At 41.6% G+C, this 12,877-nt stretch overlaps 1 protein-coding gene across 2 annotated transcripts in view; it reads left to right on the forward strand.

Annotated features, from left to right (window-relative positions):
- The window catches only part of MMP16 (matrix metallopeptidase 16), a 151,466-nt gene extending 139,482 nt beyond the window's left edge, over positions 1-11,984 (forward strand). For both annotated transcript variants that reach the window (XM_075270314.1, XM_075270315.1), the window contains 3 exons: positions 2,641-2,791; positions 7,891-8,006; positions 10,531-11,984. In XM_075270314.1, the coding sequence (XP_075126415.1) occupies positions 2,641-2,791; positions 7,891-8,006; positions 10,531-10,865 (602 nt within the window). In that variant the 3' untranslated portion in view covers positions 10,866-11,984. The remainder of the gene's footprint in view (positions 1-2,640; positions 2,792-7,890; positions 8,007-10,530) is intronic.
- The last annotated feature ends 893 nt before the right edge of the window (positions 11,985-12,877 follow it).

Raw genomic sequence — 12,877 nt, forward strand, 5'->3', positions numbered from 1 at the left:
ATGTGTACTATGTATATTTTGTAAGACCCTGAAAAACTCCATCCTAGAAAGTAACTTTCAGCTTCCAGCAGCTCTTTATGGCTGTACTGTGTGAAGATTTTTTTTATATATATCTATATCAGTCATCTGATGATAATCCCTTAATCTGGTGACATTTTGTGGTCTTCAGAATCAATTGCAAATTCTTCTTGGTCTTGGAACGATTTCGATGGTTTCAACTTACAATGGCCATCCCGGAACAAATTAATATTGTAACTTGACAGGCCACTTTAATCCTTTCAGTGTTTTGGATGGCCAGGCACAGTACGCCCATGTAAACGGCCACAGTAAAATTGTCAAACAGACATGCAAAGTCGGCTCTGCCCAGAGCCAAATGAGCATGCGTGGGATTTCGATCCTGAATGCAGGCTTGTTGAGGATGACGCGGCGGAGACGGCATGGCTAAAGAAAATGGAGGCGTCACTGGAGAGTCTTCAGGAAGCACAGAGGATGCCCCTTGTGCTGTCTGGAGACTCATTTGCATACCAGGGAAAAATGGAATATCAATGGAATAGCAGCGCGGAGCGGAATTATAAAGGTAGGGGATGAATAGCCTTCCTAAAAAAAGGGATGCTAATGATAGAACCCCTTTAAAGGAGGGCAAAAGACACAGCCTGGAGAGTGTGCGCCTAACTACACATGACCACATGGAGGACGTGCAATCTTCAAGACGGTTTATTATATAATATAATCAGATTAAATCTACTAACAATGAAAGTAAAGATATATTCCATACATAATATTTTATTGGAACCATCATGAAAACAGCTGCTAAATACTCCCATCCCTAATCTCTGAGTAATATCTCCTGCGGTAATATGAGTGGGTCCATGATTAATAACTATGCTCCTCATGAGACTACAACACTGTTTGCAGAACCGTCCAACACTGGGTTGAGAACTTGAGATGAATGTCTAATTGTAAAATCTCATTTTTTGTGCTTTTGATTTTTTAAAAGACTAGAACTTGTAGGAGAACATAAACCTAACCTAAGGTTAGGCTAAGGCCCCACGTTGTGGAAACGCAGCTCTTTTTGTTACAGATTTTGTTGCGAGTCAAAGCCAGGAGAGGATTGAACAGAAGGGAGAAGTATAAGAACTTTATAGACAGCCTCCATTCTTCTTGTAGCCCTTCTTGGCTTTGGTTAAAAAAAAATGCAACAAAATATGCAACAAAAAAAGCTGTGTTTCCGCAACGTGGGGCCTTAGCCTTAGTGGCATAAAAAGTTGTGTAATGGCTCATATGTGAAAGTGTTAAAGGCTTTTTTGTTGCAGATTTTGCTGCTTTTTTTTAATTAAATCCGGGTGTGGATTGAGGAGAAGTATATACATTATTTCCCATTCCTTTTGTAGTGACACCTTGGTTTGGCTCCCAAAGAAGAAGCAAAATTTGCAACAAAATCAGCTATTCCGTAAAGTGGGGTATTAAACTAAGACTAAGGCCCCACGTTGCGAAATAAAGCTAGAAAACACTGTGAAAAAAACTCATCAGATATGCATGTGTTTCTTTTTTGCAGCCCCACGTTGCAGAAACGAAGCGTTTCTTGTTTCAGATTTTGTTGCGGTTTTTGGATCCAAATTCAGGTGTGGATTTGACAGAAGGGAAATGTCTTAGAGCTTCCTTTTTCATTCCTTGTCAAGCCACTCTTAACTTTGGCTCAAAGAAAGCAGTAAAATCTGCAACAAGCGGTGTTTCCGCAACGTGGAGCCTTAGCCTAAAAAGGACTTTTCAACACTTCCACCAGCTCCGACTTTTTTGTTGGGGTAACAGCACCAATTGCTCAGGAAGAGTGGGGGATAGAGAAATAATTCCAACTGCACTGGAGTCAGTGGTTCGGCACCTATTGATGGATATGAAGAGGTTGATTTGGTGGAGGTGCCGAAAGTTATTCTTCGACAGTATTAGGGCCCCTTCACACGGCGTATACGCTCACTGCTTTGGAGCGTGTAAACGTTCCGTAGCAGCGGCGTCTAAAAGCAGATCGCATTGTTTTCTATGGGAGCCGGCAGACGCGCGCTCGCCATAGAAATGAATGGGCTGCTTTTTCCATTCATTTCTATGGGGAGCGCGCGTCTGCCGGCTCCCATAGAAAACAATGGGAACTGCTTTAGACGCCGCTGCTACGGAACGTTTACACGCTCCAAAGCAGTGAGCGTATACGCCGTGTGAAGGGGCCCTTAGAGTGAGTTCACACTGAGTATACGCCAGCTTATTCTGAACGTAAAACACGTTCAGAATCAGCGGCGTATAAGGCAGTTCCCATTCATTTCTATGGGATCCGGCATACGAATGGGATGTGCTCGCGTGTACGGCTAGCTCTGCTCATGCCGAGCCATACACGCAAGCAAACCCCATTCACTTCAATGGGAGTGCTCGTAGTGAAAAAAGCAGCCAATTCATTTCAATGGGGAGCGCTCCTATGCCGGCTCCCATAGAAATAAATGGGAACTGCTTTATACGCCGCTGATTCTGAACGTGTTTTACGTTCAGAATAAGCTGGTGTATACTCAGTGTGAACTCACCCTTAAATTATAATTTTTTTCTGTTTGGCCATCGCTAAAATCTTTTTGAGTTGTTCATAGTTGTCTTTTTATTCCATAGGTAACAAATATTGGGTGTTTAAAGATACAACTTTACAACCCGGTTATCCTCATGACCTGATACATTTGGGACATGGTATTCCGCCTCACGGGATCGACACAGCTGTTTGGTGGGAAGATGTCGGGAAGACGTATTTTTTCAAAGGCGACAGGTACGTTAAAACAGGAAAACGGGTAACTTTCCTGCCAAATAATCAAGCCAAACCAACAAGTTGGAGCCTACGTATGTTATAATGTAATATGATAAACCCAAAGAGGGCCCGTCGCAATATTTTCAGCCATTACATTTTTGCCAATGAGATTTTAATGCTGGAAAAAGAATTTGTCATGTATTTCGCCCGAGGCGATAGAGCTTATAGGGTAGCGGGCAGCTGCTGATAGAAAGTGATTTAAATTAAGGGAACGCATTGGAAGGCAATTTGACAGGCGCAGGAGAGTTTTGTACTTTTGGAGAGAAAAAAAAAATTGAAAATTTAATCTATTAACTATGTCAGAATAAAATATTATATAATTTCCTTCTTGCAAAAAATTGAGCAAGATCCTCCGGTTCGGAGCAGAAGTCTTAGAAATTAAAAAATGGGAGCCTTTGCTAGATTTAAAGAGGTTGCTCAGCGAATTCTTGCTGTCGTTAATATATTCTGGTATTTGGAAAGCATTAATGTTATTCAGCAATGTGATTATTTTACACCCGCAAGGGACATTTTTCATTATGTTCCAAAATAGTCCGTGTTCTTTCATATTGCCAATCCTTTCAAAACCGAGCAGAGTAAATTATGGTGGGAATGAATTATATCGAGTTCCTCTTTAGAAAAAGGTATTAAAGAAAAACACAGGGACTAAATAAGCAACAAGACATATCTTTAGTAGCACAATAGGGGGTTAGGTTAATTATACAAGCCATGGACCTGATGAAAAACACCCAAAAAAACTGTATTCGCCCACAGCTAAAAACACTCCATGCCCTACAGTACTTGGAAAAGTATATAAATGCCGACCAAAAATAAGATGGGTGGGATTGTTCTTATTATAGTGATGTAGGTACAGATTATAATACTATTCTATGATATTTTATGTTCGAACAAGCTCTTAGCCTGAGGCCCCACTTGGTGGAATTGCAGCTATTTTTGTTGCAGATTTTGTTGTTTTTTTTTAGCCAAATCCAATCCTGGCTTTGGCTCAAAAAACTAAAACAAAAAAGCTGTCTTTCCACAACTTGGGGCCTCAGCCTTACCCCTCATTCACATCTGCATTGGTATTCCTTCTGATGGAGTCCGCATGGAACCCCCCCACCCCCAAACGGAATACTAAACGCATTTGCAAACAGCGTTCACTAAAAGTACTCGGACCCCATAGTCTATAATGGGGTCCGTGTGCTTGCGGGCAGAAAAGTAGATTGTGAACTACTTTCCAGTTCGCCTGTTCTCTGCGGAGATGTGGCAGAAAGCACATGGACCCCATTATAGTGGTCAGTGTGCTTTCACTGGCACACCACTTGCAGTTGCGTTCGTTATTCCGTTCAGCGGCATCCTCATGTGGAGTCCCCCAGATGGAATACCAACGCAGATATGAACGAGGCCTATGGCTGAGGCCCCACGTTGCAAAAAAGCTTCTTTTGTTGAAGATTTTGCTGCAGTTTTTATAGCCAAAGCCAAGAAGTTCTTATACTTCTTCCTTCTGCTCAATCCACTCCTGGCTTTGGCTCCAAAAAATGCAACAAAATCTGCTACAAAAAAACATTTCAACAGCGTGGGGCCTCAGCCTTAGGCTAAAGCCCCACGTTGCGGAAATAAAGCTTATTTTGCTGCAGTTTTTTCAGCCAAAACCAGAAGTGGATTGATCAAAACGGATAAGTGTAAGAACTTCCTACATATTTCCCATTGCTTTTGCAACCATTCTTAGTTTTGGGTCAAAAAAATGCAACAAAATCTACAACAAAAAAAAGCTGCATTTCTGCAATGTGCGGCCTTAGGCTTAAAGATGTTTTGCCGTTATGGACACTTATCCCCCTATCTACAGAACAGGACATAAGTGTCGGGTCCCCCAGTGCTCAGGAAGATGGGGACCAAAAGTCCCCCTAGCACATCCTTGTGAATGGAGCACCAGCCCGCTATAGCACGATCGGCACTCCATTCGCTTCCATGGTGCCAAACATTTTATAGATGAGGATCTCAGTCTCAATTTTGATAATAGGGATGAAATTCCATTGTTAACTAATGTCACATCAATAATCAATGATATCAGTAAAAGAGGAGAAAGGATAATCATACACATAATGATCAATATTATAAATATCAATTAAATAAAATTATATATATTTTGAGAGAGTGAAGGGTGTGGTCTGGGAAGACAGGTATGTCCCAGCCAGGCAGTTAAAGGGTGTTTGGTAAAGGCCCACACCAGGGAGGTCAGTTGACTAATCAGGCCTGATAATAGTCTGTGTGGGAAGACTAGGAGGGTGGCACCACACTGACAGCTGACCTGTCCAGACCGAACCTCCAAAGCAAGTACTGTGCCAAGGTGGAAGTCTGGTAGCCAGTCTCCTGTATAGTCAGGGAAAAGTTTCCTTATGTTTAAGTTAGTTCTCAGCCGAGAAGGTTTTTGTTTTGGTTAGTTGTGCCTTTGCAAAGGTAGTGAATGCACTACAAGTGAATAAAGCCTGAACTTGTGTGCAATCCAGTGTCTGTGTCCCTGTTTCCTGCACTGCTACAAGCATCTACCCAAGCGATTCCCCAATATATATATATATATATATATATATATATATATATATACACATCTATGTGTGTATGTAAAAAATGTTACACAACATAATAGAAGGATTTCTATGGTGAACTGAACTGGGGGTGTAATGAATTTGGAGACGTGATATTATTGAGTACATATCACGGAATCGGTTCCGTTCAGTAAATAATTAGATTAACATTATAACGTGGGCAATCATTTACTTACAACCCATTCCATATAGTAAATCATTCTCAGCATATTTCTCCAGTTTACACACCATTAATGCCCTATTTACAGCTAATTCCCAAACCCATGTAATCTGTGTGGGGTACGGCATTTCATGTGGCAATCCAAGAAAGACATATGGGACAAGATAATATTAAATCTCTTCATTACATCGCGTTGTTCCATGCATTACCCAGATGCCTTGATTTAATTTCTGTCTAAAGTAATAAGCATTTATTGGCGTATGAAGTAGCTATCTATGTAGTTGTTGATTCGTTTTGAAGAGTCATTATGGTGGAGATAATCATTCTTTAGTTGTAATTATCATACTCAGCAATCACGCGCGTTCCAAAAATAGTGCGCGGGATCACAGGAGGCTTCAAAGAACACTTCAACTCATCAGTGTCCCAGTTTGCAGGAATGATGGATCCGCTTCAGAATTTTAGCTTATTTCCATTCTCTTAGATAACACTGAAGGAAAACTCCATTAACTTGTCTGAAGTTTAGGGCCTTTGCCCTCCTTCTCAAGTGCAGGACCTACAGTTGTGTCCACCCTAATCCCAACTCCAGTTTGGTTAAGGACTCCGCAAGTTTAATATTGTGATGGACTGACAAAAATATTAGTCGGCTGCAATACACAACATAACCACTGGGCGGCTACACTTATAAGAAAAACCATCTTGTGACGGAGTACCGCAAATATTTCGATTTTGAAAAAGCTGGTTATAACATGCCACATGTTTCAGGATACGTCGAGCCAAATGAAAAGATGAAGAAGGCCGCATCTATATAGATATTTTTAATGTTTTTGACTCCTTAATGGCTTGCTATAAGATAATCGTTTAATAGTCCCACAGGGGGGAAATTTCAGTATGTTACAGCAGCATAGTAATACAGATACAGGATAATACACAGTAATATAATACAGACGTAGACACACATATGCTGAGAAGAGAAGATATACCCTGTTTCCCCGAAAATAAGACACCCCCCCCTTCACCTTCTGGATCACATACAACCGGCAGTCATGCCGGCACTCCGCTAACTGTTCCCCGCTTCGTTTGCCGATTGTTCCCCGCTCCAGCCGCTGCATAAAATATCCCCCGGAAATAAGAAAGGTCATATATTTCGTTAGCTAATTAATTATAAGAACATGTCTTATTTTCGGGGAAACAGGGTACTAGGAGTTCATAGCAGCTAAGGAAGAGAAGAAGAAAGAAGGAAGACTTCAGAATCATTTAGTTTTCTGTGCGGAGTGATCTGCGCTTGTTCTGATGTAGATTATACAGCCTGATCACGGTTGGGGGGAAGGACTTGCGATAGCTCCTTCTCACACTTGGGGTGAAGCAGATGGTCACTTACAGTCCTGCCAAGTCCCATCAAGGTCTCATACATGTGGTGGGATTTGTTCTATGTTGGCTGCAGTATGACTGAGAGAGTGTTAATTATTCCTGCTGTGGTCATTAAATATCAATTTGACATCACAAAGTCAATATTCAACATCATAAGCCAATATGGCAACCAAGCTCTAATTTTAACACATTTTTATGGTGTCTCAGAGGCTAGCACTGTTTGCCTTGCAGCACTGAGGTCCTGCATGGAGTTTGTATGTTATCCCTGTGTTTCGGTGGGTTTCCTCTGAGTACTCAAGGTTGCACTCATGTTGTACTCATTCGGTACTCAATGTTGCTTCCCATATACCAACTGACCCTGGATGTTGTGGGTGAACTGCTGACTCGACAATTGACTCTCTGTGCTTAGAGTTCCTTTTCTGGAAAAGGTGAATTACAAATGTTTGTCCTTGTTATGTAAATTGACCTGTGATAGAAATTTTTTTAATTTTGCAGCATGTTTATTCATTTTGTGAATAGGTCGTAAATTTTTTTCCCAATTTCCAACTCAAAATCCACAATATTTGCAAATCTAGATCAGATTAAAATTATAAGAAAAAAATTAACGTTAAAAAAATAGACTTTACTTACCTAGAAATAGGGGCCACAAGCCTAACAATTTGGTGTGGGTTCTAGAGATGAGCGAGTACTGTTCGGATCAGCCGATTGCATAGAAATGAATGGACGTAGCTGGCACGCAGGGGGTTAAGGGTCCGGCCACCGTCGAAGCGGAAGTACCAGGTGCATCCATTCATTTCTATGGAGCGTGCTGTTCGGATCGGCTGATCCGAACAGTACTCGCTCATCTCTAGTGGGTTCACTTTCTCTGAACTTGTTTGCATTCCGATGTGTCAACCCTCTACTGATATTACAGGAGAATGGATGTAATAAATGGTGTTACTTTGTTCCAGGTATTGGAGATACAATGAAGAAATGCGAGTCATGGACCCCGGTTACCCCAAATCAATTACAATATGGAAAGGGATACCCGAATCACCTGAAGGGGCTTTTGTTGACAAAGAGAACGGTAAGTAGAACTACTATTGTAGATATATTGTGTGTCACGCATATATCACCGTATTACTGATGATTACATCTCACAGGAATGGCTAATTATAAAGGCCCAGATTATAAAAAGTTGCAACTTTAATAGGATTTTTGCGCAAAAACATTGACTTTTTAAATTGTTTTTCTGCCCTCGCCACTTTCCCGAGGTTGGCTAGGTGATGGGGCCATTGGCACCAAAAAAATCTGGGAAGAAAGAAATCTTCAGGGGCTATGAAGGCTGGCATTGCAACACCAGTCTTCATAAATCTTCCCCAATGGGTTCACATTAAAGGGGCTCTATCGGCAAAATTATGCTGTATGAGCCCACATATTTGGGATTCTTACAGCATAATTTTGCTGATAGAGCCCCTTTAAGTAGAATAGATCCAAACCCTATAGTATACATTATACCCTGCAGTCTACACATCAGTCAACAAAACAACAGGCTAGGGGTAAAGTTTGTGGGTGAGGGATAAATGGGAAATGTAGAGGAATCACAGACCTGAAGTTTTATTGAAAGACAACGAACCCCAAACAAAGATGGGGAAGGAAAGGGGTGTCAGTATTCTTCATCTTTGTCATCTGGTTTTGGCATAATCTTTGAGCAGGCTGTGGACCAACCAGCGGCAGTCCTGTCCTCTCCCAATTCTTAACCAGGCCAACCAAAAAACGTATCCTTAACACAGTTGATAAGGAACCGGGATTCCTGGACAGCGCCAATAGTCAGTCCAGGAAAACAATCCACCATTGAGCACCAAAGTGTACTCTTGGCTGCCATTGAGGACAGATTCTCTGAGTTTGTGGTCAAGTTAATATTCCTTATCGAGCCACCTCAATCACTAGACTGGTATCACACCCATATCAGAGGAAGTTCACCTCTGTCTTAGACCAAATTGCATTACATAGTTACATCATAGATGAGGTTGGATGACGACATCAGTCTAACCTATAAACCCTACAATCCCCTACAGTGTTGATCCAGGGGAAGGCAAAAAAACCCATGAGGCTCATGCCAATTGCCCTATTTCAGGGGAAAAAATTCCTTCCCGACTCCAGTCTGGCAGACAATATAAAAACCCTGGATTAACGTGTCCTTAAAATCTAGAGTCCATAACTTCTTATATTGTTCTCTTCAAGAAAGGCATCCAGGCCCTCTTTGAACTTGTTTAATGAATCCGCCATCACCACTTCCCGAGGAGTACTTTATGCAAGATCTTGGTCTTGGAGAGTTAATACATATAAATCATGCATCTACTGCTGGTTCTTACCTTTACTTTTTCAGTTGCATCTGGCTTGTCTGGACAATTGTGCACACAGTTCCACATGCCAGAGGATTAGATACGCACGTCTGCACAAAGTACCACACACCAGAGGATTGGATACACAGGTTAGCACACAGTATCACATGCCAGAGGATTAGATACACGCGTCTTCACACAGTACCACACGCCAGATGATTAGATACGCACATCTTAACACAATACCACACGCCAGAGGATTAGATACGTGCGTCTATACACAGTTCCACATGCCGCAGTATTAGATACGCACGTCTGCGCATAGTTCCACATGCCGGAGGATTAGATACGCACGTCTTTACACAATACTGAAGGATTAGATACACGCATCTGCACACATGCCACATGCTGGAGGATTAGATACACAAGTCAGCACACAGTACCACATGCTGGAGGATTAAATACGCATGTCTGTACATAGTACTACAAGCCATAGGATTAGATACGCGCTTATGCACACAGTACCAGGCGCCAGAGGATTAGATACATGCGTCTTGACACAAATCCACATGCCAGAGGATTAGATATGCGCCACTGCACACAATACCACACGCTGGAGGATTGGATACGCACCACTGCACACAATACCACTCGCCAGAGGATTAGATATGCACCATTGCACACAATACCACATAAGGGAGGATTAGATATGCGCCACTGCACACAATACCACACGCCAGAGGATTAGATACGCGCCACTGCACACAGTACCACACGCTAGAGGATTAGTTACGCACCACTCCACAGAGTACCACATGCCAGTGGAATAGATATGTGCATCAGCACACAGTACCACACGCCGGAGGATTAGATACATGGCTCTTAACAGAGTACTACATATTAGAGTTTTACTCCAGGTCTCCATAGCAACCCAGCCATTTTTCTTCACTACTTTATGTCAGCCTTAAAGGGGCAGGGCACTGTGAATGACACTATTACACAAGGTCACATACACTCAGCTTTACTCCAGGTCTCCATAACAACCGATCACAGCTTTTTCACTGATATTCGAAATGAGATACACATGATCACATGACGCTTATGGAAAAACACAAACAATATACAAAATACACCAGTGCAAAACTGGACAATTCTTATGGGGCCACTACACAAATAAAAAATTAAATATAACCATGCAAAGCCGGGTCCTCCTGCTAGTACTGTATATAAATGCATTCTAAAGTGTAATTTTTAATATCTTTTCAGGCTTCACTTACTTCTATAAAGGCAAAGAATACTGGAAATTTCACAACCAGAGACTGAAAGTTGAACCCGGATACCCACGATCAATTCTTAAGGACTACATGGGATGTGAGACTTCTGTTGACCGAGATAAAGATCGAACCAGCACTCAAGATGATGTAGACATTGTCATGAAGCTAGACAACACAGCCAGCACTGTGAAAGCCATAGCTATTGTAATCCCCTGTATCCTGGCCCTGTGCCTCCTTGTCTTGGTTTACACCGTCTTTCAATTCAAAAGGAAAGGAACACCCCGCCACATACTGTACTGTAAACGCTCTATGCAAGAGTGGGTGTGATGTAGGGATTCTTCTTGTAGAAATTTGAGGTTACTTGAGATTCAACATCAGAGCTATTATGCTGTTCCCTAGCTAAACACAGGCATCTGTGGGCCAGGGTCATATGGCTGATCTTTAAAATCCAAGAGGTTTTGTGTCCTGCACTTGAGTGGGGATTCAATCATCTGGGGAGCTTCCATGAAATACAGTTTCTGCCGTTCCTCCAGTTTTTGTATTTCTTTGTCATTCAGTTTTAGGCCTTTCCTCTGAACTCTGGAGGCAGACTTTGTGTCCAGACGTAACCACGAGGAGGTAGAATAAATCCTGAAATAATTTTGCTTTCGAATTTCTCTAGTTTTCAATACAGCAGATCCTCTTTGAGAAGTCGTATGCTGCAATTCGCAAGCATCGAACAAGAATCGCCCAAAACGAACCTTCGAGAGAGAACGTGAAGACCCAAAACAGCTTTGTTTCCAAAGAGGATTGATTCTCTGTCTGCTATGGCTAGATGCCCACAACGGACCTTGTGGGAGAACAATGTGATGCGGGACCTTGAGACTGTTTGGACAGACTTTTTTTTCCAACAAACAAGGGGCCAAATTATCTGCAATACAGTAACAGCCTTAATGATACATTCATTTTGTGTTTTATACAACTTTTTCTGAGCTTTGTCCAAAATGTTTTGAACACATTTTTAGTCATTAATATACTAAACAAAAACTTTTTCGCTTTATTTTATTTTCTTTTTATTTTCTTTTTTGCATAACGATATTAGATCGACTGCCTGGGGCAATTATTAGGTCTGACGGGAACAATCATTCGGAACCCTGTCGGGAAGCAGAAAGTCGCTGAAGTCGTTGCTTTGAGCTGCGGCAACGTGGCAGTCCTGTTGTGAATGAGATTGCAACGAGTATTACGGCTCTGTAACCCTTTGAGCACTATTGTATCCATTCTAAGATCCCATTGGGCTAGGCTTGTTTGTCGTGCACAAGAAGTAGAGATAACTAAGAATATACGGGACTCAGTATTTTGATGAACTTATTTCAGGTCTGAAGAGATTCCAAATTGTATTTTATTGTAGAGATATAAGGAAGGGTCTATAGGGGGAGATGGAGATGTAATAACTATTAAAGATGGCGGTAGGAATGGTTGAAGTCTGAATTGCCTTATAGGATTCCATCTCGGTACAAGTACTGTCAGTACTGGGGGAGGGGGGATTGAATACTTTGACCATCCAATGATGGTCTTTGGATTGCATGTCTACTATAGTTCTCGAAGGGCGAGGAGGTGATGGCAAACCAGAGTAGAAGGAGCACCAAAGCATTTTCTTCTTGTGAGACGTATTGCATTCATCTTTCCATCTGATCTCCAGCGTTAGGTCCTTTTTTTTTTTTTTTTTTTTTTTTTGGGCATTCCTAGAGGAAAGTCAGTGACGTCTCTATGGAAGATATTACAACTGCTTTTTGCAGTATTATACTTGTACAAGCACTATGCTATAAACACTTATTGGAGGGTATAGTGAATGCAGTTGCGGCGCGGTCAGCTGGCTTCATCTTAAAGTCAGCAAGTAGGAAACAGAGTGTTCTGTTGAAACAGTATGCCTTTATCCAAAATTGTGTCCTGTTGACCGTCATGACGTCGTTTTATAGAAAGCTTGCTGTGTTAAACAGAGCGCCGTTCTCGCTCTTTGTGCCCTGAACTTTAGCGTATGTTAAACAAGAGAAACTTATACGTAAGATGTATGGCGAATGCAAGTTGTAAATGAATGACCATTTATGAATTAAGTTTGTCTAGTAAGTTTATAACACATAGGGTGTGCGCATATACTCGCATTTCAATATAGCATATTTTTTTTATTCAAGAGTACTTGAATTTTTAAAGAAAATATGTTTATGACTAGGTGGAATAATTTGCACACAAATGTCTATGTGGGCATACAGTAGATAGCACATTGTGTTGCTGCCTCATCCCTGCAATGTTACTGCTTAAGGCATCCTTGCTGCTCCATTTTTTTGCTTACACCGCAAAATCCA

This window comes from Leptodactylus fuscus, chromosome 4 (genome assembly GCF_031893055.1).
Source record: "Leptodactylus fuscus isolate aLepFus1 chromosome 4, aLepFus1.hap2, whole genome shotgun sequence".
Classification (NCBI taxonomy): Eukaryota; Metazoa; Chordata; class Amphibia; order Anura; family Leptodactylidae; genus Leptodactylus; species Leptodactylus fuscus.